This window comes from Podarcis bocagei, assembly GCF_964188305.1.
Source record: "Podarcis bocagei genome assembly, chromosome: 9".
In the NCBI taxonomy this organism is placed as follows: Eukaryota; Metazoa; Chordata; class Lepidosauria; order Squamata; family Lacertidae; genus Podarcis; species Podarcis bocagei.
In genome coordinates this window covers 2,268,713-2,293,391 of record NC_138134.1, presented here as the reverse complement: position 1 = coordinate 2,293,391, position 24,679 = coordinate 2,268,713, and the positions used below count along the sequence as shown (strand labels likewise).

General features: G+C 44.3%; 1 protein-coding gene across 2 annotated transcripts; it reads right to left on the bottom strand.

Moving 5' to 3' along the window:
* Positions 1-1,517: 1,517 nt before the first annotated feature.
* On the bottom strand, positions 1,518-24,608 carry TSPAN3 (tetraspanin 3). Of its 2 annotated transcripts, none has more exons than XM_081207944.1 (7): positions 24,437-24,608; positions 9,864-10,055; positions 9,383-9,457; positions 7,902-8,003; positions 7,153-7,305; positions 6,275-6,358; positions 1,518-2,410 (listed from the first exon to the last, which is right to left on the bottom strand). In XM_081207944.1, the coding sequence occupies exons 1-7, from the start codon at positions 24,497-24,499 to the stop codon at positions 2,318-2,320; spliced, it is 762 nt and encodes a 253-aa protein (XP_081064070.1). In that variant the 5' UTR covers positions 24,500-24,608; the 3' UTR covers positions 1,518-2,317. The 2 variants fall into 2 exon arrangements, with proteins under 2 accessions (XP_081064070.1, XP_081064071.1); XM_081207945.1 differs by lacking the exon at positions 1,518-2,410 and adding an exon at positions 2,442-2,910.
* Positions 24,609-24,679: the final 71 nt, after the last annotated feature.

Sequence of the window (24,679 nt, the reverse complement as noted above, 5' to 3'; positions counted from 1 at the left end):
GCGGATGGTGTGCAGGGGAGGTGCTGTATGACAAAAGGCTTGTGCTCAGGGTGACTTCAACCAGTGGCATTCAGGAAGGGGGGATTTGGCTGCAGGGAGCAGGCAGAGGCCAGTGGAGGAGCTGCTTGGGAAAGTGGTGATCTTTCACCCTTCTCCCAGCCAGAAGTGGGATCAGACAATGGGGCTGGGAGATGTGAGAAAAGTGTTGCCTCTGAATGGAAAATGGCAGGTGCCTCAGATCTCGGCACCGCAAGTGAGACTAAATGGCCACTGTAGGCTGAGCAAGGAGGCGGGGGGTGGGGGGTGGAGGGGGCAAAATGTGGGACCCAAGCGGCACTCAAGAAAGGGACTGCCTCTGATCTATACTTGCTCAGAGCTGGCTTCTCTTTGAAACTCATTGCTGTTAGGAGTTCCACATTCCAGATGCTGGGGCGTATTTCTTAATCTATTAATTTGAATGTGTAAACCCACCAATTGCTACAGGCTCAGGGAGGACAGATTAACCCCAAGTGTTTAAAAAAATAATAATAAGCAATTAAGTCATTATCAAAAATCCCTTCACATCTTCCAATCTGATGTGTGCCAGCAATACCCTGCTGCTGTTTATATATAATCAGTTGCAGGGGAATAAACGGACACAAATCAGACATTAAAAATGTTAACACTCAAAATAGTGGGAGCACTTCAGTCTTGTTGGACATTCAGTAACAGAACTGGAAGTTGCTATGCTTTCACTGGAAAGTATCAAAAGTGGGACTCCAGAAAGAAGCTGCAGAATTAGATGAAGGCACCATCCTTATCCGTTCTGGGGCTAAACGGAGTCTGGTAGGGACTAGAACAGTTCTCATTTTGCCTATTCATTTCAGAGCTGGAAGTGGGTCACTACCCCTGCAATCTTCTGCCCTTTTCAGTTGACTGTGTTTACTTGCCTGTAGCTCCTGGGCCTCACTTTGCAATAGCAACCCCCATGCTCTACACCTGTCTAAAAAGAGAGAGGCACTTGCCAATCGGAGGTAACACTTCAGGCTGAAGTAGGCTCTGGCCTACGAAAACTTATGCTACCATAATATTTGGACTGAAAAAATGTGGAAAGGTGAAGGATTGATAGACCACACAGCAAATAGTTTGCTGCAGCCAGATAGTGTTGTGTCGAACACCCCAAAAAGCACCACCAGTCTGTTACAAATGCTTAATTATGGTTACACATCAGAGATGAGGAGTTTCTTTCTGTCTATCCACAGCCGCGTTCCCTCGGGGGAACCTGTCCAGGGGCCACACGCTGGTGGAGGATGTGGCTGAGGGGAGCGGGGGGTGGGGGGGTGGGGTGGACCAGAGCACAAAGCAGAGCAGCCACACCTCTTCCCCAGAGGCTGCAGGGCGAGGGAGGTTTGAGCTGGCAAGATCCTGGGGGCTTTGGATATTATCCCCACAGGTACAAGTTGCCCCATCTTTTACATAAACAAAAAGCATAAATATCTTAAGAGTGAGGCATTGATAAAAAAAATGGTTAAGCATGATTTAGTTTGGAGAGGGATGTACAGACAATTTATTTAATCAGGTTTCCTATTTACATTTCACTTTCACATACTATTTTGCTACTCTATGATAACAATTCACTCAACACATCAACAGCCTTTTCATAGAAAAAAATGAAATATTCATTATAGAACAGTAGTGCATACATTATACTCCTGAAAAGCCAGCCTGTACTTTAACACACTAAAAGTTTGGAAGATTTGTTCATTTGAATTTAAGGTCAAGAGATGCACTCGTGTGATTCTAAAATTTTGGTTAGTAGTCATGTTGTCGTGTTCTGGACTTGACGTAATGCTCAACAAACACTGGTGACAGGCAAGCAGCAAAAAGGGGGGTGGGGTGGGAAAGAAGGTGTTGCAAAATTAAGGTACCAGACTTCCCTCGTATAGACTTTGGCCAATTGCTCAGTGAAGATCGGAAGGACTCCACATACAAGAATCAAATCAGTACAACTTCTAGCAGTAACTTACCAAGTTTACCTTTGGCTTTTGTGCCAAGCTGCTCTCTTCCCCTAGTTAATGGCCTCAAAATAGTGTTTACTTGGTTACTATGATGTCTAGATATGTAGAAAGCTGGCTACGGTAGTCGGGGGGTCACAGTAATATGGAGGCACCAAAAGCCAAGCCTTTGCCCATCACCAGTGAATGTGCCTGTCGTCCCAGTTTATGAAAAATGGACTTTCACCCAGTCAAAGCCAGCAAAGGAACTGCTGCAGTTGACTCAGGCAAGCCTCCTTCCGAAGTGGAGAGAATGGAGTTCAAGCTTAGGTTTGCAGCTTCTTCTATGCGTAGGTTCCTCCTGTGATGAGCAACTCGTAAGCAGGGTCCCGACTCCTCCTGCAGAGCACAATGCAGGCACACAGCATACCCAGCAGCTGCAGAGAAGATGAGAAGGAAACTGAGAACACAGGAGCATTATTTGTACCAGGTACTGGCTTTCTGAAAGCTGCCTAGGCACCACACAGATGCAATTCAAGCCATTCTGTTTCAGGGGGGTATTGCCAGACCTCTCCCTTCAAGCTACTTTCCATTGTGAAATCCCTCATTTGTTCTGTGTTTCATTCAGAATCAGAAGTGCTTGCTATTTGCAACTCCCTTTAGCACCAGAGGTTTTAGGAATCAACCCACCATGGGGGCTGCCGTGAGTTGAAGAGGAGGGGGTGTGCCACCTGGCACATGCAGGAACCTGCACACATATCTGGTTCTGGTACTCAGCAGAAACAGTTCAAGTCTGTGGCTGTGACATATGCAGAACTCTGCACAGGCACACTAGGCATGTTTATCAATCACACAAGTGCCCTGACTCACAACAGGAGAAATGATATTCAGTGAGGCCTCATGGGGAAAACCGCTGTCATTGGTTGCCATGTGTTTTCTGTAGGGAAAGTTCAAGTATAATAATAATAATAATAATAATAATAATAATAATAATAATAATACCTTTATTGTCAATGTACAACCTGTGTACAATGAAATTAACCGAGCCTCCCCCCCATACACTCAATCTCCTTGCTCTGTGTGCTTGTCGTACAACACACCAACCCCGAAAGTCAGTTGCAGCATATTATTTTCCATTCAGCAGCCTAACAGCCCACGGATAGAAACTTTTTTTTAGCCTGTTGGTACAACTGATTATTCCTGCCAACCTAGCAGTTCGAAAACACGTCAAAGTGCAAGTAGATAAATAGGTACCGCTCCGGCAGGAAGGTAAACGGTGTTTCCGTGCGCTGCTCTGGTTCGCCAGAAGTGGCTTAGTCATGCTGGCCACATGACCCGGAAGCTGTACTCCGGCTTCCTCGGCCAGTAAAGCGAGATGAGCGCCACAACCCCAGAGTCATATCATAGAATCATAGAATCATAGAGTTGGAAGAGACCACAAGGGCCATCGAGTCCAACCCCCTGCCAAGCAGGAAACATCTGCGACTGGACTTAATGGTCAGGGGTCCCTTTACCTTTACAACTGATTATACTTCTATATCTCCTGCCCGAGGGCAGAATATTAAAGAGGTGCTGGCCGGGGTGTGAATCATCCCTGAGAATTTTTCTCGCTCTCCTAAGGCAACGATCCCTTGCAATATCGGCTAGCGGGCTCAGGGGACAGCCCATGCTATCATGTGCTGTGTTCACCACCCTCTATAAAGACTTTCTGTCCGTGGTTGTCAAGCCAATGTACCACACTGTGATACAATATGAGAGGACACTTTCCATTGTGGACCAGTAGGAGGAGGTCATCAATTGTAGTTTAACATTGTTCTTTTGCAAGAACCTGAGGAAATGGAGTCTCTGTTGGGCCTTCCTAACCACCTGAGTTATATTGTTTTTCTAAGTGAGGTCTTCACTAAGGTAAACTCCCAGGAATTTAAAGGAAGAGACTCTCTCCACACAACCCTCCAATATACAACGCGGCTAGTTCCCCTCTCTTCCTCCGAAAGTCCAACACCATCTCCTTTGTCTTGATAATATTTAGGTGCAAGTTATTCTCTAGGTACCATGTAGATACTTTTTGAACCTCCCTCCTGTACACTGATTCATCTCCACCCGTAATTGACCAATTATGGTAGTATCATCTGCAAACTTAATAATTGCAGTGGATGGATCAGATGAAATACAGTCATATGTATACAACGATTACAGGTAGGGACTCAGCACACATCCCTGTGGGGCGCCAGTGCTGAACTTCAGGGAGGTAGATGTAACAGGCCCAATCCTCACTGTTTTGTGTCCGATCCCTCAGAAAATCTTTAATCCAGTCACAGATGGTAGAAGAAAGGTCTAGTTCCATCAGCCTTTTGTTAAGAATGGATGGTATTAAAAGCCGAACTATAATCAATAAACAACATTGTAACATAATTCCCCGGTCTCTCCAGATGACTTGCCGCAAGGTGAAAAGCTGTAGCTATGGCATCATCTGTTGACCTGTTTCTCCTATTGGTGAACTGATGTTTATCAAAATCCAGTGGGAAACATGTCCTAAGGTGTTGAAGGACCAATCTCTCGAAGCATTTCATCACTACAGGTGTCAATGCAATAGGTCTGTAGTCATTTAAGCAGTTAGTTGCTGTTTTCTTTGGGACTGGGACAATGGTGGCTGCTTTCAAACATGATAGAACACAAGCCGTTTGCAGAGAGCTGTTAAAAATCCTTGTCAGGACCCCTGCTAGTGGATCGGCACAGTTTTTTACCACTATCCCCAGCACCCCATCTGGACCAGCAGCTTTACTGGGATTCACCGCCCTCAATGCAGCTTTCACTTGATGGTCATATGGAATAAGCGGCTGAGAGTTTGTAGGCTGGCAGGCAGGAGCTATGATACCTGATCTTTTTACCTCATAGTGGGCAAAGATGTTCAGCTCCTCTGCCAACAAATCATCAGCCTTAACAGTGTTCCTTGTATTGCCTTTGTAGTTGGTTAGATGCTGCAGTCCCTGCCACACTTGTTTCCTGGTGTTATCAGATAGGGCAATTCTCCACCCTGAGCTTATATTGTTGTTTTGCCGCCTTAATGCCTTTCCTGAGCTTTGTTCTTGCCCCTCTGTATATATCTATGTTCCCTGCCTTGAAGGCAGTATCCCGAGCTTTCAGGAGTGACCTTACTTCAGCAGTCATCCAGGGTTTGCAGTTCCCATAGACTCTGATGCACCTCTCTGTTGTTACATTATCGGTGCACACTTTAAGAAAGTACAGCATCTGTGTATCTGTGCAGATCTTGATGTTCAAACACACTCAAGTATTTAGTAGTGTTTGGCACCCTGACTACAGCTTTTATAAAATTTCACTGGAGATCAGTTTCCTCTCAAACATAATATGCTAAAATGGTACATCTAAAATTATCGCAAAGAGGGTAAAGGTTCAAACTTCTGATTTGTGTTGATGCCTTTTCAGCATGAACCACCACCAGGTAAATTGGACTCAAGGAAAGTGCTTATCTGCTTGATAAGCCAGATTCAAAATTCTCCCTCTGGGTCATCTGAACATGTGGGCGGAGCTGCTCACTTGTCAATTACCTGATGTCAGGTAACTCTTCCTTTGCAGCCCAGCTTGAACTGAAGCAGAGGCTGCCAAGAAAAATCTTTGAAAGAATATCTCTTGCAAAGGAAAAATGAAGACTCGGCAATGTACTTGGTGTGGTCCCGATTCTCCCTGTTCCCACACCTGGTGTCAGATGGATGTGGTTTAATGAAAACCAGGCCATATGGGAAGGCCTGGTGGGAGGAGAATCAACTGCAAACACCCTTTCCCTGCCTAGCTTCTTGGAACAGCTTGTGATGGACAAGGACATAGGTGAGAGAATAATCCTTCTGGCATCTTACTCCCCGCCCCCAGCAGGGATGGGACTGTGCCAACAGGCAAAGCCTCTTTGCTTGCCGGCATACTTCAATCTGTTCCAGAACTGGATGTTTAACCAGCCAGTTTTAGGAAGGGCACATTGCATAGTCCCATGTGTAATATCACTTTTGTCAATACTTCAGGACTAGTTGTTCTGTGCAGATGTTTGTGTGCTTAGTTCAACACACTGTTTAACCAGTCTTTGAAGAAACAGTGTGTTGGGAATTCCAGAAATGCCCATATTGAGATGAGGCCATTTAAGAACCATCATGTATGGAGACAGAATGATATTTGAGGGGTTTTTTGCCTGGTAAACCTGGTCAGAACAATACAGAGAAAATGGGAAAGCTTTGTAAAAATCTCTGTAGGAGATGGAGAACACAAACATCAAAAGTTATATATTTAAGTCTTACCTGAATGGCAGCAAATGCCAGAGCTGCCCAAATAACATACATCATGATCTCTTGTAGTTTCTTTACAACCAAAGCCTCACATCCCTTAAGGAAAAAGAACAAGCCAGTGGTGCTGTTAGTGGTAGTGTTTCTCTTCTAAAATGCTTATGCTACGTTCTGGGACACCCCTCTCCTCAATCCAAACTCTTTGCCGTCTGTTAGATTTATGAAGCTTAGAAAACTGCAGATTGTGTGTACTGCTCTCTCTGGCCCTCCAGTGTCCTCTGTACTCTTGCCAGGCAAAAGGGAACCCTTGGCTGTTCTGAGCATTGACCAGAAAGGCAAGAAACAAACAGCTGCCCTCAAGCCCTTGCTTACAGTTGCTGCCTTAGAAGAGGGCTGAGATGCACTGCCTGCAACAGCAAGTCTTGGCACTTGCGCTTCTCCACGGAACCCTTTTAAGGATGGCGCTGCTGGTGTCATCCTTTTCTACACTGTGATAACCTGGGTTTTATAGCATTTTGTTTTAGTGTATGAGGACTCTCATACAAATCACTTGGGTGAAAACACAGTGCAAAACCCTTACAGAAGTGTTATCACATACCTGAATTTTCCAAGAGAAAATAAAAAGAGGCATATGGGGGGAGGGGGTTCATAGGTTCTAATGGAGCCATAGGTCCCAATTAAGGTATTTGCTAGCCAATATGTAATAGTCAGCAGGCTATGGCAGACAAAATACGAGACTTAGACTAGGGTACCATTTAGGTTCAGAGCCACCTTTGCCTTGCTGGCTGGGTGGCCTTGCATCAAGTCCGCCCGCGCACCCCCAGCCTAGCCTACCTCACAGAGTGGCTCCTTTTCCTTGCAAATTTTGCAGCTTAAGCAAAAGAGCTATTCACCTCGGCATAAAGGTCTGTGGGGTGAGTCAAACTTCCTGTGCAATTGCTGCTGGTGGCTTTACAGCAGCTGAGAGGGACACTGTTGTTTTTCGTTTCTTTGAACCAGTTTGTGGTCTCCCAGTCACTGTAGTTGTGGATCCCACAGCAGCGCAGCTACAAAGAAGGAGAGAAAGGGTGAAAAATTCCCTCAGTGAATCAAATTGTGCTCGCTAAAAAGGGATGCATATTTAGCAAAGCATAAAGGTCTGTGGGGCGAGGCAGCATGTCCCAGGATTCCTCTGCTTACTTCATAAAGAAAGACTCCTATCTCAAAAGATGAGCAGCAATTGGGTATCTTCCAACTAACATACTTCAGCACATAAAGCATGTGTGAACAATACACCTGCACCTTTCTACATGAGCAACATCATGCACAGAGTGCCCCCAGCTGCTTCCAGGCCAGAGACTTAGGCCAGTTCTCACTGAGGGCAGTTCTCACGCCTGGGCTTCCCCAGATCAGGCTACAGGCAGGAGCATGTGATGAAATGCTGCTCCACACTCAAAATTTCCTTCTGCACAGAAAGCAAAATGCCTGCAAGAACTAAAACAGAAGACCCCTTCTGACAGCATCCTCCCTAGCATTGTTGGCAAAGGAAAAGAGGAATACTATCTTATCGAAAGCAACAAGCCAGGAGCTGTAAATGTGGACTTCTTCCCTTTTCAGGAAGCAGTGCAGTGCTTGCCTTGACAGTCTTTACATTGGCTCTCACCTGCCTCTGCACATAATCAATGGCACGGCTCGCAGCATCCGGGTTAGTTCCATTATACGTGTCATACACCTTCTTAATACTGTGATTGACTTCAGCCTCCACCTATTAAAACAAACAAGTGCAAGTTCTTTTCTAAAGTTATCCCATTTAGAGGCCTGCTGAGCCCCCATTCCCTCTATGAGTCTGTTGATCAGTGTGTACAGTTCTAGTTCCCTGATGCATCGCTTAGGGGGCCCTCACCTTCTGAAGCAAGGCAGGGGGTGACTTTGGGCTTTTCTCACTCACAAGACGGCTATTGCCATAGGAAGAGCAAGACTGCTGTACCTTGAATGCAACACCCAAGCTGGAAGCAACTGCATTTGCTTGTATTGCTCTGACTCATCATTTGGAAATGGTGGCCTCTACCAGCCTTGCCCAACCTGGGTCTGATCAGATGCTTTGAACTACAACTCTGACCATCCTGCTCCATTGAGCCATGCTGGCGGGGGGGGGGGGGGCTGAATGGAATTCAAAACAGCTGGAGGGCAAAGGCTTCAAGCTGATTGGCTGGCTGGTTCTCACTACTTGGTCAAAGCCTGATCTAAGTGGGGCCCCCAAATGGGGCAAAGATGGGTTGAAGACTAATGGATGGGGTGAAGGCAAACAGCAGCCTTCTAGTGCGGAAGCTGGTATGTCTGCAACCCTCGTGCATTTTCTGGTCTCCTTCGCTTCTACCCTCCCTCAATCAAGGGAAAAGCTTTGGGAAATTTTTAAAACTGAAATCTACTTATTAACTGAGGTGGTCCCTTTCAACTGAACAATTCCATGATTTTATGATTTACTTAAAAACATTTATAAACACTTAATATTGAAAAAAATACCTAAGTGGTGTAGAACAACAAAGAATACCAGTAAACAAAAACACAACTGAAAGCTCACAAAACAACAGTACATAAACATATTAAACAGTAAGCATCTGACCATAAAAAACTGGAGACCAGTAAGAGTTTGAGGCCCCGCAACAAGAAACAAATGATGTACGATGTTAAAAAACACATTTTAATACTGTACATTTGTTAAAAATTCATCCAGCTCTTTGAAATTAGTGAAATTTCTGTGGGTCTAGTTCAGTGTTAACCCTGGGGTTTTTGTTTTTAGAAATTTCTACAAAGGCAGAACAGAATGCCATAAGAGCAGCAGCTGGGCATACAGTAGTAACTTCCTGGATAGCTCAGCAGGTTAGAGCGTGGTACTGATAACGCCAAGGTTGAAGGATTCTGTTAGCTACAGTCATCCAAATTCTTTGCTTACTACCTTATTTTTCTCTAGCTTTTTATCTCTTTGAAATTTTAAAATACTTTTCTTAGCATGTGCCCACTTTATTTTTACATCTATAATTCCATTCCAATAGCCTCCAGCAATTTTACTTATCAGAAATACAATGCTACAGAATCCTAAGCACAGTTAACCACAATACTTAGCACTTAAGAAGAGACAACTACCTTTGCTCTGTAGATATAGCCCAGAACAACCACCACAACTTCAGTGATAAAAACCAACAGAAGGATGATCACAAACTGCAAGAAAAAACATGTTATGTTGGCAACTTACAGTTTTGTGAAGATATAACTATGCTATTTATAGCTTACACCCAGATAATCTAATAAAGTCCTTCGGTAATGGTGAATGCACTCAATACCCATTGTGTTAAAGAGTCTCAACTCTACCGGTAATTTGAGGAAGCAAACACCATTTCAAAAACATCAAAACGGTCAAGTTCAGCATACCGCTTCTTTAGACAAGGTACACTAAGCTTAGGAAGTGGACTCAGCATTCCAAATGGTGCTTTTCAAGAAGCAATTATTTTATGATAAAGACAGGTAGCATTTACAGCAACTATTAGGCTCCAAAACACACTGGCAGTTCTGAGGAAACGCTTGCCAGTGTGTCAAACAGAAAACCCTTTCCAAACACCAGACTTACCGTAGCGAGTCCACAGCGGCTTTCCCGGATCGTGGCACAACAGCCAATCAAACCAATGATAAAGAGAAGTGTCCCCACTGCTATGATAACCACTGCAGGGATGAGTGTATAAACATCTTCAAAGAAGTGATCGTAGTCATCGTATGTGATGAAGACATAGGCTCCCACGTAGCACAAGATGCCAGCTGCTGCCTGGAAAGCAAAGGGAGGTAAGATCATAATTCCTTTTAGCCTAGCACTTGGGTTGTGTGTATTTGTGCAAACACACACAGGTTTTCAGGCTTCTGCTCAACAAATATACAAATATTTTATGGGGTGATTTCTTTACAGGTTATGCTGTAGCTCAGTAATACCAAACTAAATGCAGCATTATGCAAATCTATGGTTGCAATCATAACCACTTAGTACAAGCTACTGGTTAAGCATGAACCGCAGCAAACTTCAGCATGAGATGCTATTAATTGCCTCACACACAAAGCTTCTACTAAGGATTGAGGTGCTAAGCATTACATCCCTGACAATTACCGACCTACTTTCTAGCAGATGGGAAATGCACCAACTCCTTCCCCTCTCAACTTGAGGAACTGATATTCCTCAATCCCAGAAACCAGAAAAGCTACGTTATATATTATTCATTGCGACTGCACTGAAGGTCATTGCCAACTCAAGCTGCTGATTGTGCTAATAGCGCAAAATTATTTCCACTTCCAACTGTTGGAACGTTCAGGGTGGCAGGAGAGGATATATTGTTTATTAACATCCTTGCTAACTTGCGCTAGCAAGTTCCTTTACACAGCAGCAAACTTGTTGCAAACTTGTTTGAGTTTCTTGACAATACGCAATTCGATCTGGCCTGTCCAGATTGAAATGTGTTCTAATATTTTCCTGGTAAAACCCCTTGAATCCCTCCTAAAAGAATAAAGACACCAGTGTCTTATTCATAATTAACAAAAAGAAAGTTTACTCATGATCAGGCAAAGCACAGTGTGATCCCTGAAGGCAGGCTTTAGGCTTAAAGTTACAAACTTATACTAACAGGTTTATCCCATAAGGGTTGACCTAGTGACTGCAGTTAGCTGTCCGGCAGTTCACAGGACGAAAGGAAGATGGAAAAGAGAGAGGTGGCTGCATGACTTGGCCTTTTCTTGGGTCTGGAAAGGTCACACCCACCTACTAGTTGCATGAAAAGAAGGATGCTCCAGGCCAAGAGGAACAGGAAGTTTCAACTGGCTGGACCAAACATTCCCTTGCATGTCCACTCTAGCAAAACAAGGAATGTTGTATTTGACTGCTCCCAGTGGATTACATCCCACACCAACACCAGCAGCATTAATGCTGGTGAATGTTTTTCTAACCTCCATACACATAAGAGGTGCTCTCACATAGCCTCAGGTAGAGTGGGTTAAGTTCCACAAATCAATTGCACAGGATCACACCATAGGTCCCAAGTCTGATCCTACATGGGATATTCATCAAGCAGTTAACATTCTTCAGGACATGTGCTAGAAAAACTCCATTATATCTGCTGCTTTCAATTTACAGCACTAGAGCGGTCACCTGCAACGTCTGGCTTCAGTGTAAGCAACTTTGCCGGATGTCTCCAAATCTATGTTCTTGAGGACAACTAGGATTGTCTACCTGAAAGGAATGTTAGAAACTGGGAGAGAACAGCTATTTGCCACACGGCTCCTGGAACCTAGGCTACGGCCACAAAAAAACATAAGTGGCTAATTGCCTTTTCTTCACAGTTCAGCAACACTTTATATTTGTTTTTTTGAAATGCATGAACTAATTCACAATTCACATCAGTGACACACTTTTAATATCACATGTTTAAAAGCAATTCTTAATTGGACACCACAAACGTAAATGGGGCTCAGACCCTGTAAAAATGGTCAAAACCGTAAGTCATTTGAATAATTAATATTTACAAATACCAACATATGTGTGTGTGTGTAGATAAATATTTAGATATCTAATATGTGCCCTTTTACCCTAGCTTTAATAATCTCTCTCTCTCTCTCTCTCTTACACACACAGCTTTAGCCATTGAGGTCCCCATCCATGCACACTTTACTTGGGAGGAAACCCCACTGAACTGTAGGGATTTACTTTCAAGTAGAAGGCAGCCTCCAGATCAGGATTGGAAACAACCCTTTTCTTTTTCCAAATGGTACCCAAATTGCTTCTTTTGTTTCTTATAAATTGTATTTATTGTATTACAGTTTGAATTCCATAAAATTATACAGTGTACCTCGGGTTACATACGCTTCAGGTTACAGACTCCGCTAACCCAGAAATATTACTTCGGGTTAAGAACTTTGCTTCAGGATGAGAACAGAAATCGTGCAGCGGCGGCGCAGTGGCAGCAGGAAGCCCCATTAGCTAAAGTGGTGCTTCAGGTTAAGAACAGTTTCAGGTTAAGAACAGACCTCCAGAATGAATTAAGTACTTAACCTGAGGTACCACTGTACTCCTCTCCCCCTCCCTTCTTTTTTGTCTTGGGCTCCCTGGTCCATTAGCATCTGTGCCTGGTTTTGTGAAGATTTTTGGAGTGCTTTTATTGGCTGCCTTTTCATTTTCAATTGATTGGGACTTTAGACTTTTGGGTGTGTGATTCATTCCCTCTGCCTCAGGGAAAGAAAGGGTGGAAGTATGAGGCAGAGACGCCCACCTGTTTTGGAGCCTCCCTTAAGATGAGAGAGAAATGCAAAACCAAACAGGCAGGCAGGCAGGGCTACTATAGAGATAGATTGTGTATGTGTGCGCACACACACACACACACACACACACACACACTGCTCTTTTTCTCTTCCTTACACACAAAAACACACACACCAAGCAAGCAGACACACAGTTGCTGCTCAGGGGCCCGATTCCTCCTCCTCCTCTCCCTCTCCTCCCCCCTCCTTTCAGGGTGTCCCTACAGAATCTGCTGCTGCAGCAGACAAGCCCATTCCTCTGGCAGGTTCAAGGAAGGAGTTTCACAAGAGGGAGCAGGACTGGCGTCCGTTTCAGTGGATGATCTTCATCCTACATCCTACATTCTAACAGATGATCTTCGTAGACAGCTAGATCAAGGCAGGTTGGGACTGCTGATTCTTTTAGATTTGTCAGCAGCCTTCGGCATGGTCGATCACAAACTTTTAGACCACAGCTTTGCCGATATGGGGATTCAGGGCACAGTCCGACAATGGCTGCGCTCCTTTATCTTAGTTTGGGGACAGAGGGTGGACCTAGGGAGGGAGTTGTCACCGCGGTACTCCTTGGTGTGTGGAGTCCCACAGGGCGCAACCCTTTCTCTGATGCTTTTCAACATCTTCATGTGCCCCCTTGCCCAGATTGTCTGGAGCTTTGGGCTGGGTTGTCATCAATATGATGACACCCAGCTTTATCTGTTAATGGACGGCTGCCCTGACTCGGCCCCGGACACACTGACCAGATGCTTGGAAAGCTGTGGCTGGATGGCTGTGTGGGAGCTGGTTGAAGTTAAATCCTTCGAAGACAGAAGTCTTCTGGCTGGGTCAGGACGACATGGGGTTGGGGGGCCAACTCCCATCTCTTGCAGGGGCTCAATTAATGCCAGCGCCTTCTGTCAAGAGCTTGGGTGTAACCTTTGACGCCTCCCTTTACATGGAGGTGCAGGTTGCAGCCACAGAAAAGGTGGCATTTTTCCATCTCCGCTGTATTAAGCAGTTGGTCCCTTACCTTTCTCGCCCTGATCTGGCCACAGTGATCCATGTGACTGTCACCTCCAGGCTTGATTATTGTAACTCGCTCTACATGGGGCTGCCCTTGAAGCTGACCCAGAAACTCCAGCAGGTGCAGAATGCCGCAGCGAGGCTCCTTACAGGGTCCTTGCCGTGGGATCACATTCATCCAGTGCTTTACCAGCTGCACTGGCTCCTGGTGGAGTACAGGGTCAGGTTTAAGGTGCTGGTTTTGACCTATAAAGGCCTAAGCGGCCTAGGACCCATGTACACTGCCTGTCCCACCAACAGTCTGACTCAACGTAAGGCAGCTTCCTATGTGTGGTGCAGCTGTTAGTGTTGAGCTACGACTAGGAAGATCCCAGTTGACATTTCCAGGCAGACATGAAGCTCATGGGGGATTGGGGCCACTCATAACTGCAGTTTACTCACAGGATTGTGACAAAAGAAGGCATGGGAGTGGAGACTAGGAAAGAGAGAGAGCGAGAACCATGGAGCTATCCTGGGATCCTTGGAGAAAGGGCAATCATGTCGCCCTCTGGTATAGAGTCAAAATATAAGGTGATATCCAATATTGGTCACCCTCAGAACAGTTCCACTGATTTTGTCAAGTCTACTCCAGGACAAAAACATGGAATATCACCCAAAGACTAGTTTGAAGCCCAACTGGAATGGATCAAGATAATCCACCCCAGCCTGGAACACCAAGTGCAGAGTGGCAAAAGGCAATCTTAAGAACAAAGAGAGTCCGATGAATCTGACCCAAAGGGAGCATCGGCTCCCCCCTCCTTTTTCATAGCAACCAGCACTTCTGGGACACTCAGAAAATGAAGGAACCAGCTCTCTCCTCCTGTCTAATATTCAGAGGTTCCATTTGGCCATCATAGTTAATAGTTACTGATGTATCCATGCTTCTTTAATGTGCTCCTAAAACCCCCCTACATAAACCAGCCTATTCTGTGGCACATTCTATGGCAGCATATGCCAAAGGTTATTAAGCAATGCATAAAGAGCCTATAACTGCCTGTGGTTCTCCGAAGTCTAGCAAGTGTTTTAAGAAGAAGCCTAGGTTACAGTCGCAACAACACAATGTCTAGGAACTCTTTTTAAAAAAATAAAATAAAACAAGATCACAGAGCTGAAAATGAATTGTGAATATTGCCAGCACAATAAAAATTTAAAAGTGTAATGTGGTGTTTTCCCACTTTTTTGCTGCTGTTTTGATTCCCTTGGGTTATTTCAGGTGTGGCCTTTTGAAAAATGGAAGCAAACAACCATTCTAAAATCATACTGAACTTCAATGAAAGTTTAGCAAAAGTTTAGCAAAAAAACTCCTGTCGCAACATCAGGAGCAGAAATAAGCAAAAAGCAACTAGGCTTATCAAATATCGTACACCAGTCTTAAAAAAATAAATACTGTAAAATCCATTCAAATCTGTTTTAGAATAGTTGACACAATCTCTTATAATACTGTTTGGCTGGGCTCTATTTCCTAATACAAACTTCAAATAACTTTTAAGTTTCCTTGGCAGCTGCTCATGCCCCCAAGCAAGAATAGCAGCAACAGCAGCCACACGCCCAAGGCATTTATTTATCTAATTCAGACATGCATATCTAGCTTTTTTAATCCAACGGGTTCACAAGTTAGTTTACAACTGAACTGAACCAAAAACATCCAGCAAAACTACCAAATAAACAAGTATCAATAAAACCAGGACCAGAAAACAGCAGCAGCAAAGCACCTTGTTGTTGATAAAAAACCAAGGTAAAGAAAGTCATTTTGACCCAGTGCTAACATGTGGAAAGGAAGGGTGCCAGACAAGCCTTTCTGAGGAGGAAATTCTAAAGATGGGAGCCAACCCATAATACAATTGAAAGGAAAGGTCGCTCCTTATGGGAAGAGTATTTATTGGATTCATGGACTATATAACTCCCAACCATACATTGAGCTACCTGCCAAAGCCCCACCATAGCTATTTTAGATTGGGTCCATACATGGCTATCGAAGTTGTTTAACAAATGCCACAGTCATAATGCCAGTCAAGTATGCATTTGACTCAAGTTAATGCAACTGTGCAATGTTTGTAGAAATCATTTCGAACGCATTTATTTTTTTAAATCAGTATGGCAAAATCAGTGTCACACCACGTTGTTCTGCTCTGTCCCACACCAGCTGAAAGAAACACGTAATCACACTGGCCAGAAATCAGGGAAACTTCCGAATGAGGCATCCAAACATGCAGAATTAAAGGGCTTTTATTTAAAGAAAAAAGCAATACCTGTTCCAAGTAGAGCAGATGTTAGAAACAAAGTCGTCACACACATTTGGGGAGTCTTTCATGTTATCTCCTAAGAAATCAACCGGCAATCTGAAGTCAATTAAAATACCACAATATATTATTTCCAATCCAACAGGGAAGACTCATGTCTCTGAAATACAATGGTACCTCTGGTTCCAAACTTAATTCGTTCCGGAGGTCCGCTCTTAACCTGAAACCCGTTCTTAACCTGAGGTACCACTTTAGCTAATGGCGCCTCCCGCTGCCGCACGATTTCTGTTCTCATCCCGGGGCAAAGTTCTTAACCTGAGGTACTACTTCTGGGTTAGGGGAGTCTGTAACCCGAAGTGTTTGTAACCCGAGGTACCACTGTACCACCATTCCTTTTGATAGGCTATGGCTTGAGCAAAGGTATCTACTTTCTCCCATTCACAGAAACCTCAATGTCCCTGAACTACCAGGAGAGAACTTGATCTCTGCACTCATCGCCCAGAAACACTCATCCATCCATCAAACCTGATCATAGTTATTAATGGTTCTTCAAGGGTAACACTGTTAAGTGTGTTTGCATGAGGAAATCCCAAGCGAGTGTTTAGCTGCACCTTCATTAAACATGCAGGGATTCAGCTGCCAGTACAAGTACTTGTGTCCATGGAGATTCCCTTAAGTATCTGAAAGAGAGGCCTGCTTCTAGATTGACTGCACAGAAGGAAAAGAAAGGGCTCACCAGGAGATCACGGAACCATTTGTAAGACAGCTGCAAAACTTGCAGAGCACACAGGGTCTATCCCAGCACAGCATTTCTGCTCTTCAGAAAAAATGCATGCACAGCATCACTGAAACACAGTTGTGTTAGAGAGAACACAAGGATATTGCCATGCTTTTTAATTTTAAACTTACAAATCAAGTAGGTAATGAAGGTGGCTGCAGTCTACGAATGTTTGCTTCATTTATGCCACTGTAGCACAAGTCTGACATCTTGTTGCTTTATTGTGATGAATCTCTAATAATGGGGTCCCTTAGCTGCATTTACACAAGGAAACACTTGAGGGGGAGGATGGGGCTAACATTAATCTTTCAATGTTTTAAGATATTAATTCTCAAATTGTGGATATCAAAAGGAAGGTCTGCAAAATGCATTAACATTTACATAGTTATTTTGCCATGGTAATTGTGGCATCACAGGTATGCCCAACCTTTAATGTATCAAGATTTTGAAGACTCAGCTGTACAGGCAGTCCTGCAAAAAACGGTATCTTGTGAAAGGAGTGTTCATAAGCATGTTGCTGGAGAGGCGCTATTCAAAAATAATTAGGTTGCAATCCCAATTCCATATGCCTGAAAGTAAGCCCTTTTGGTTGCAGTAGGATCTATTTCTGTGTATAAATGGTTAGGATTGTGCTATTAGGCCTGTTCTTCCAAGAATTTTGATATAATAGACTCTTAATTTTGATATAATAGTACTGTGGCTGCAGTACTTGCTGAAAATGAAACAACGTATTTGGCACAGAGAGGGGGAGGAGAGAGATTGAAATTGTGTGTTTGTGTGTGTGTTTGTCTACACTCATACACCCCAGTATTTACAAATACTTATGGATGGCTACTATTGCTGAGGCTGAACCCCATTTATTTTTGTGGTGTCCAATTAACAATTGCTATTAAATTACTATTACAAATGTGATATTACAAATGTGTCACTGATGTGAACTGTGTATAGTGGTACCTTGGGTTAAGTGCTTAATTCCTTCTGGAGGTCTGTTCTTAACCTGAAACTGTTCTTAACCTGAAGCACCACTTTAGCTAATGGGGCCTCCTGCTGCCGCCGCGCTGCCAAAGCACAATTTCTGTTCTCATCCTGAAGCAAAGTTCTTAACCCGAGGTACTATTTCTGGGTTAGCGGAGTCTGTAACCTGAAGCGTATGTAACCTGAAGCTATGCAACCCGAGGTACCACTGTATTAGTTCACGTGTATTTTTTAAAAAAGATTACTGTAATTGGTAAAATGTGTGACTGAATTGTAAAATATATTAACGTCAACAATATACAAAAAGCATTTTTTGCTTTGTAATCTTAAAGGGGGAAAAGGTGACTAGACATTTCAATGTTGCGTCTGTAACGTAGATTTAAGGGGCATCTGGTGAATAGAGCTGCTGACCACTGATGGTTCGTGGAAAGCAGTTTGGGAATGCCTGTTGTAGGCACTGCAACAACTGATGCAGCCTGGGCTTCAAATTACGTCCACGCATGTACATTGAATACATTTCTCATCATATAAAGGTTGTCAATACTAAGAGACAAGCCCCATTCTCATCTCTTGACTGAAATCCAGTTCAAAACTATAGCAGTTGTTGTTTTGTAAAAAGCATCACAAAACAGAAATGCCCTGCTGGAACATTGTCCAGCGTGCCATTTCCACTAGTAAGTCAACCAGATGTCATAGGAAGGATATAAAGGCAAAAGCCCTCTTCTGCTATTATGTCCCAAGAACTGGTATTCAGAGTCATACAGTCTCTGACCCAAGATTACCAGAATCAGATGGAACAGTTATCATTTGCAAATGCATTTTGCCCTTTAAAGAACTGCTTTCTCCACAGAGGAGCTGCAAAAAAAATGTAGCTGGTCAAGGGAGCCAGTAACCAGACACTGGAGAGACCTGTCAGGAGTAAGCATGGACCAATGGTACCAAATAGTATGGGAAACAGCCCTACTAGAAAAATGAACTAATAAACTGAAACTGACATGGGGACAAACAAAAGAAGACACCTTTACCCTGGTATGGCTCCCCTTTATCACATACACAGCCCAACAGGACAATGACAATAATCCACCAACAGCATACAAATCAATATGGCTAACCTGATCCAAAACACCCACCCACCTCACCCACACATGAAAACAAAGCTCACCACAGCCAGTCACAAACAAACAATCACACCCTAGGCCAACCCCAACCTCTCTCACCACCAAAGGAACACAAGTGAACAACACAAGCACGCTGACACCAAACTCTACATACATTAAGCATAATAGAAACACCGCTACCCGACCCCACCCCCATCCATCTCCCCTCCCTCCACCCCCTTTCTTTTTCTTCTTCTTTTTTTTCTCCCCCCCCCCCAATGTCTCAACAAATGAAACAGATTTGTAAAAATGTTACACGGGAAAAAAAATACGAGGCATTACACTTACACTGTAAAACAAGAAAACCCTTAATAAAATATTTTTTTAAAAAAGGGGGGGAGCCAGGAACTCAAAAAGGTTGAAAACCTCTGGCTTAGTATTGAAAAAACTCCCAATGAGTGGCAAGAGGAAATTGGGGGGGGGGGGAGGGAAGAATGGGAAAGAAAGGTAAGCAGGACAACAACGGCCTCATTCTCTTCTGTTCACTTTGTAACCTGAGCTGGCTCTTCAGCACTACCAGCTTCCTTGATCTGCGTAAGAACAATGCAGCCCACAGCAAGCTTCTTCCAAGATGAAGTTACATCCAGTTCAAGATCCCAAGAGAAACAGCATGCTCCAGGTCAACAGAAACTGATGCACGTCTAAGCAACTTGTCTGAGCCACTTGTTCTGACTTAGGAGCTCACTGCTCTCAAGTGGTGTTCACATTACACTTGTTCAGTTTTGAAGAGGAGAGAACATTAGCTGTAGTTCTCAAGTTTCAATCTTAGTAATAATTCATAGGTTCAGGTACTAATCAATCTTATTTGGTGCACCTATGCAGCACTACACTAAACCCAGACAGGAGCCAAGCTAAACTAGTATACACGCAACAGCTATTAAGGAATGTGCTGCAATTGTTCTGTACAACGCAACACCTTTGAGAGCTGTATGGTAGGAAAGCCGCCAAGAAAACAATTTTTTAAAATCTGCAGAGAACTTCCAACTGTCTGTTCTGTAATGCTCTGGTGTGTTTTTACATTTCTTAAATCAAATTTGTTAAATAGCAAGATCTTAATAGCTACACATATTAAACCATGGTGAGATAGATATAAAACATCTAAGGATGCACTGGTTGACCAGGGGTTAGGGGAGTAAACGTGTCCCTATTCTGTACTAAATGTACCCGTGAAAATTTAATAAGAACATACAAAGCAGGGTATCTCTTTGTCAGAGAGGCCAACCACAAACTGGGCATGAAGGCGATTGCCCTTTCTTACTTTTGCCCACCCCTCCTCTTGCAAACTGTATCCTGCACACCTGCCTCTAAACAAGAGGGTTCCATTTGCCTCCAGTACAGAAAGTGCTCTCTTCCTCCACTCATTTGCCAAATCGCCTTCTAAAGCCATCCCATCATGCTGTGGTAATAAATTCCATATGAATTGTGGGAAGTGTTTTCTATTGTCTTTACTAACCCAACTCTACTGCCTATTAATTTGACAAGCTCCAATTCTTGTATATAAAAGAGGCACCATCTCCAGTTAAAATAGCAGATGAATTTCCTAATTTCCCCTAGCCTGTGATGAAAAAAACCTAGCATGTTTCCACTGTCATTTTTCAGACTACAGTAGTTTCTCCTAGTTGAAGAGAAAAATGGATTTGAATACCAGAAACCCTCCTGAAATATACAGTGACTTTTTGTCAATATCGGAGCTGCTACTCCAAGGCAGCTGAGGCCCACCTATGCCTCCGCCTCCCCAGAGTCTTAGAATTACCTATCGACAACAACTTTAACTCAAATGTTTTTACACAACAACAGGTAGTTTGAAATGCAACATTTCCCACTAGCTCTAAATTGATACAGGCCAAGTTATTTGTATCCTTCGCTTACAGATTTTCTGAAATTCCCAGAGAACTGAACAATGCACCTAGCTCAGCAGCAATATTGCCTTCAGAGCAACACTAACTTGGAAACAATGGACGAGCCATCCCTTCTCATCACCGTGTAAGTGTCCACTGTATCCCATACATCTTTCAAAACCCTGCCTTCTAGAGAAGCACATTGCTCAGCACTTTAAGCACACAATGGCCTGATTGAAATCTTTTATAAGGCACTGTTTTTAAAAAGCCTTGCATTTGCCTCAGTGTTCGAAACCAACCAGGCACCTTTGGCGACTCAGGAAAGCCCCCTTGGAACCAAGCGGAGATTTCCTGCTGCAAGGTTTCTGGGCTGAGCATCTGGCATTCCCTCCCCAGAAAGCCTTTTTACATGCTGAAGAGACTCCATTGTGAACACAATTGGCTAAGTGTGTGTGTGTGTGTGTGTGTGTGTGTGACACATACATACCGTATTTTTCGCTCCATAGGACGCACTTTTTCCCTCCTAAAAAGCAAGGGAAAAAGTCTGTGCGTCTTATGGAGCGAATGTGTGTTCCCTGGAGCAAATCGCTGTTGTCCTGTGCTCCTGGGCTGCTCTTTGGGGGTGGGGGGAGGAGCCACGGTGCTCTGCCGGCAACCTCTGCTTTCCCCGAAGTCCCGACAAGGTTTGCAAGCAGCGGGAAGGCTGTGCGCTCCCGGGCTGCTCTTTGGGGGTGGGGGGGAGGAGCCACGCAGCTCTGCCTACAGCCTCTGCTTTCCCCTGAAGTCCTTGCAAGGTTTGCAAGCAGAGGGAAGGCTGTGTGCTCCTGGGGTGCTTTTTGGGGGTGGGGGGAGGAGCCACACTGCTCTGCCTACAGCCTTTGCTTTCCCCTGAAGTCCCGACAAGGTTTGCAAGGTTTGCAAGCAGAGGGAAGGCTGTGTGCTCCTGGGGTGCTTTTTGGGGGTGGGGGGAGGAGCCACACTGCTCTGCCTACAGCCTTTGCTTTCCCCTGAAGTCCCGACAAGGTTTGCAAGGTTTGCAAGCAGAGGGAAGGCTGTGTGCTCCTGGGGTGGAGGGTGGGGGTGGGGAGCAGCAAATTGCTGTCTCTCAGTGCCTCCTAATTCAACTGCAAAGGATTGCCTAACTGGATTCTGAGCTCCATTTGAAGTTTACAAATAGTAAGTTTGGGGATTTCTTCAAGTAGCAGTTTTGGGGAAATAGTCATAAATACATGCAAAGGATCTCTACAAACCAGTAATAGTAATTTCAGCTAAAACTGAGCAGGTATCTGGCTCAGGAACAGTTTAAACTGCACAGCTATAACCAGACATCCTGTGTGTGTGGACCATGTTCCTAGTAGCTAATCTTTACTGCTGAAAAGAGGCTCTGATATTCCACTCCAACTCTATAATTCATTATACAAATTCTTACAAGTACAGTCCACCTATACTAAACCAAAAACATTGTGTTCTCTTGGTATTGAATGGAAGCTATTTATCTGCCCTCTTTTCCTCCTCTGTTCTTTGCTCAGTCACTCCATTTTGAATCTTCCTTTCAAAACAACCATGCCTGTTTTGAGAAAACTTCAGAGATTTAGGAACTGGAGCACAATCATTTGATCTTTAGCTTCACAGTATTTTAATATTCTTTTGGAAGCCGCCCAGAGTGGCTGGGGAGGCCCAGCCAGATGGGCGGGGTATAAATAATAATAAATTATTATTATTATTATTATTATTATTATTATCATCATCATCTTTTTGCTGTTACTCCATACTCCAAGCACTTCTCATTTGCACAGCCCTGGTTTCTCTCCCTGACTATTAATATTCTTGATTAATAACAGTAAAATGCTCAAATTTTAGTTTTTGTGACTGCTGCCAATACTGACTTCCCAGTGATAATGAAAACAGCTACATTGTAATGGAATGCGTCCTTTTTCCATTCTCATCATTATATACCATGGCTCGCTTTAAAGCAGCAAAGTGGACAGGAGCCACACACTTTGCTGTTTTAAATAGTTTAGTACAAAATTTGAGTCAGATTTTTTTTCTTGTTTTCCTGCTCTAAAAACTTGGTGCGTCTTTTGGTCAGGAGCGTCCTATGGAGAGAAAAATACGGTATATATACACACCACCCTAGTATTTACAAATACTTATGGTGGACCACTATTGCTGAGGCTGAGCCCCATTTATGTTTGCGGCGTCCAATTAAGAATTGCTCTTAAAAATGTGATATTAACAATGTGTCATTGATATGAATTGTGTTCAGGTGTTTCAAAAACATTGAAAGTGCTCCCACATCTGGGGGGGGGGGCAACTAGCCATTCGATTTTTGCTCCTGTAACCCAGGTTCTAGGAGGCAAATAGCTTTTCTGTTCTAACACTGCTTTGCTTACTTTTCTAGTCTTTAAATTATAGCTTGGTTTATTTTGACTTTTTTACTTGTATTTCTTTAATTCTACTTTTCCCTTGTATACAAAATCACCTCTATGATCTAAAAACAGCTGTAGCACAAATGTTTCCGTCTGCAACTATATTTCTGCTGCTGCAAACTACTGTACCCTAATCTTATCTGGGACATTTGATGAAGAAGGATCATTGCCCAGTGGCAGGGCACCCAATTTTCATGCAGAGCGTCCGAGATTCAATCCCTGGCATCTCCAGGTAAGGCCAGGAGTGTGTGTGTGTGTGTGTGTGTGTGTGTGTGTATTCGTACAAATAGCACAATATTTTTTTCCTTTGAACTGGGAAATTTTCTGATGTCCTAGACTAGTGTATGATCTAACGTAGCATGATTATTTTACTTTTATTTGGTAAACAAAACTAAAGACTTTGAAACTGCCTAATGTTGTATTTTTTTATTGGCATCTGTTCATACTGCCATACCAAAACAAGTAGAAGAAAATCAGGAAAAACTTCCTGAGAGCTGCCAAAGAAACATGCCACATAACACTGAAAGGACTAGAAGTGGGTAACAACTGAACTGTAGAAGCACTATTTATAGCAATGTTATTTTTGCTTATTAATATAGTATTACCGCATTCCAGAGCCTTTTTTTTCAAACAGCTGGCATAATGAATCTGACATTACAGTAATTTGAACTCCAGCCCACTGGCGCGTGAAGGTTATACTGTACATGCCATCATGTTCTTCAATTGTATTCCCTTAAGTTAGGTTATGCTGCTCTCATGTCTTCCTTCCCATCTCTCCATCTTCTAGAGGTATTTTTTTCTAAACTGCTGTTCTACTAACCTGCACACATCACCTTAATATTGACAACAGCCCCTCCCCCCCAAAAAAAGTCTGAGCTCAGCTGGATATAAATTAAAATGAGGGGGAATAAAAATTTGGCACAAACCATTTATGTAAGCAGAACACGAGGCCAGTCTTGAAAATTGTGCACGCTTTGTGCCCGACCCAATCCTAAATGCCACCCACGTACAGTGTCCTCGCTGGGGGCAGACCCCCTTCCCACCCCCTCCGGCAGCCGCCCAGAACAGCGCCGGGTTGGATCTTCCCAGCTAGGGCGAAGGAGGAAGCGGGGAAGCAAACAGGGCGGGACCTCAGCGGGGTCCACACGCGCCTCTTCCTCCGGCCCCCGGCTGACCTGCGGAGGCGGCCTTGGATTTTTCCCTAGCCCAGCCACTCTTCCAAGGAGCGAAAAGGGTGGGAAGAGAAGCTGAGGCCCAGCGAACCCCTCCCGGCCCCGGAGCCCGGGCGAGAAAGAGCCGCGTCCCCCGGGGATCCCTCGCCATTCAGGCCTGGGCGGGTCTGCCCCGCGTGCGCAGCGTCCACACGTGCAGTTTATATCCGTGTCGGAACAGGGCGGGGAGCGGGAGGGGCCTCACCCAGAAGATGAGGTTGAGGAAGACGAGGACGGTCTTGGAGGACGTGATCCCGCACTGCCCCATGGCCCGCGCCTTCGCCTTCGCCTCCTCCTCCTCCGCCGCCGCCGCCTCCTCTCCTTCCTCGGCTCTCGCGACTGCGCTCGCTCCGCCGGCCTGCGCCACGTGGCTCCGCCCCTTTGTGACGCCATGGCGGCGGCGAGGAGGGCGAGGCTCGCCGAGGCTTAAGATGGCGCCGCCCGCGTC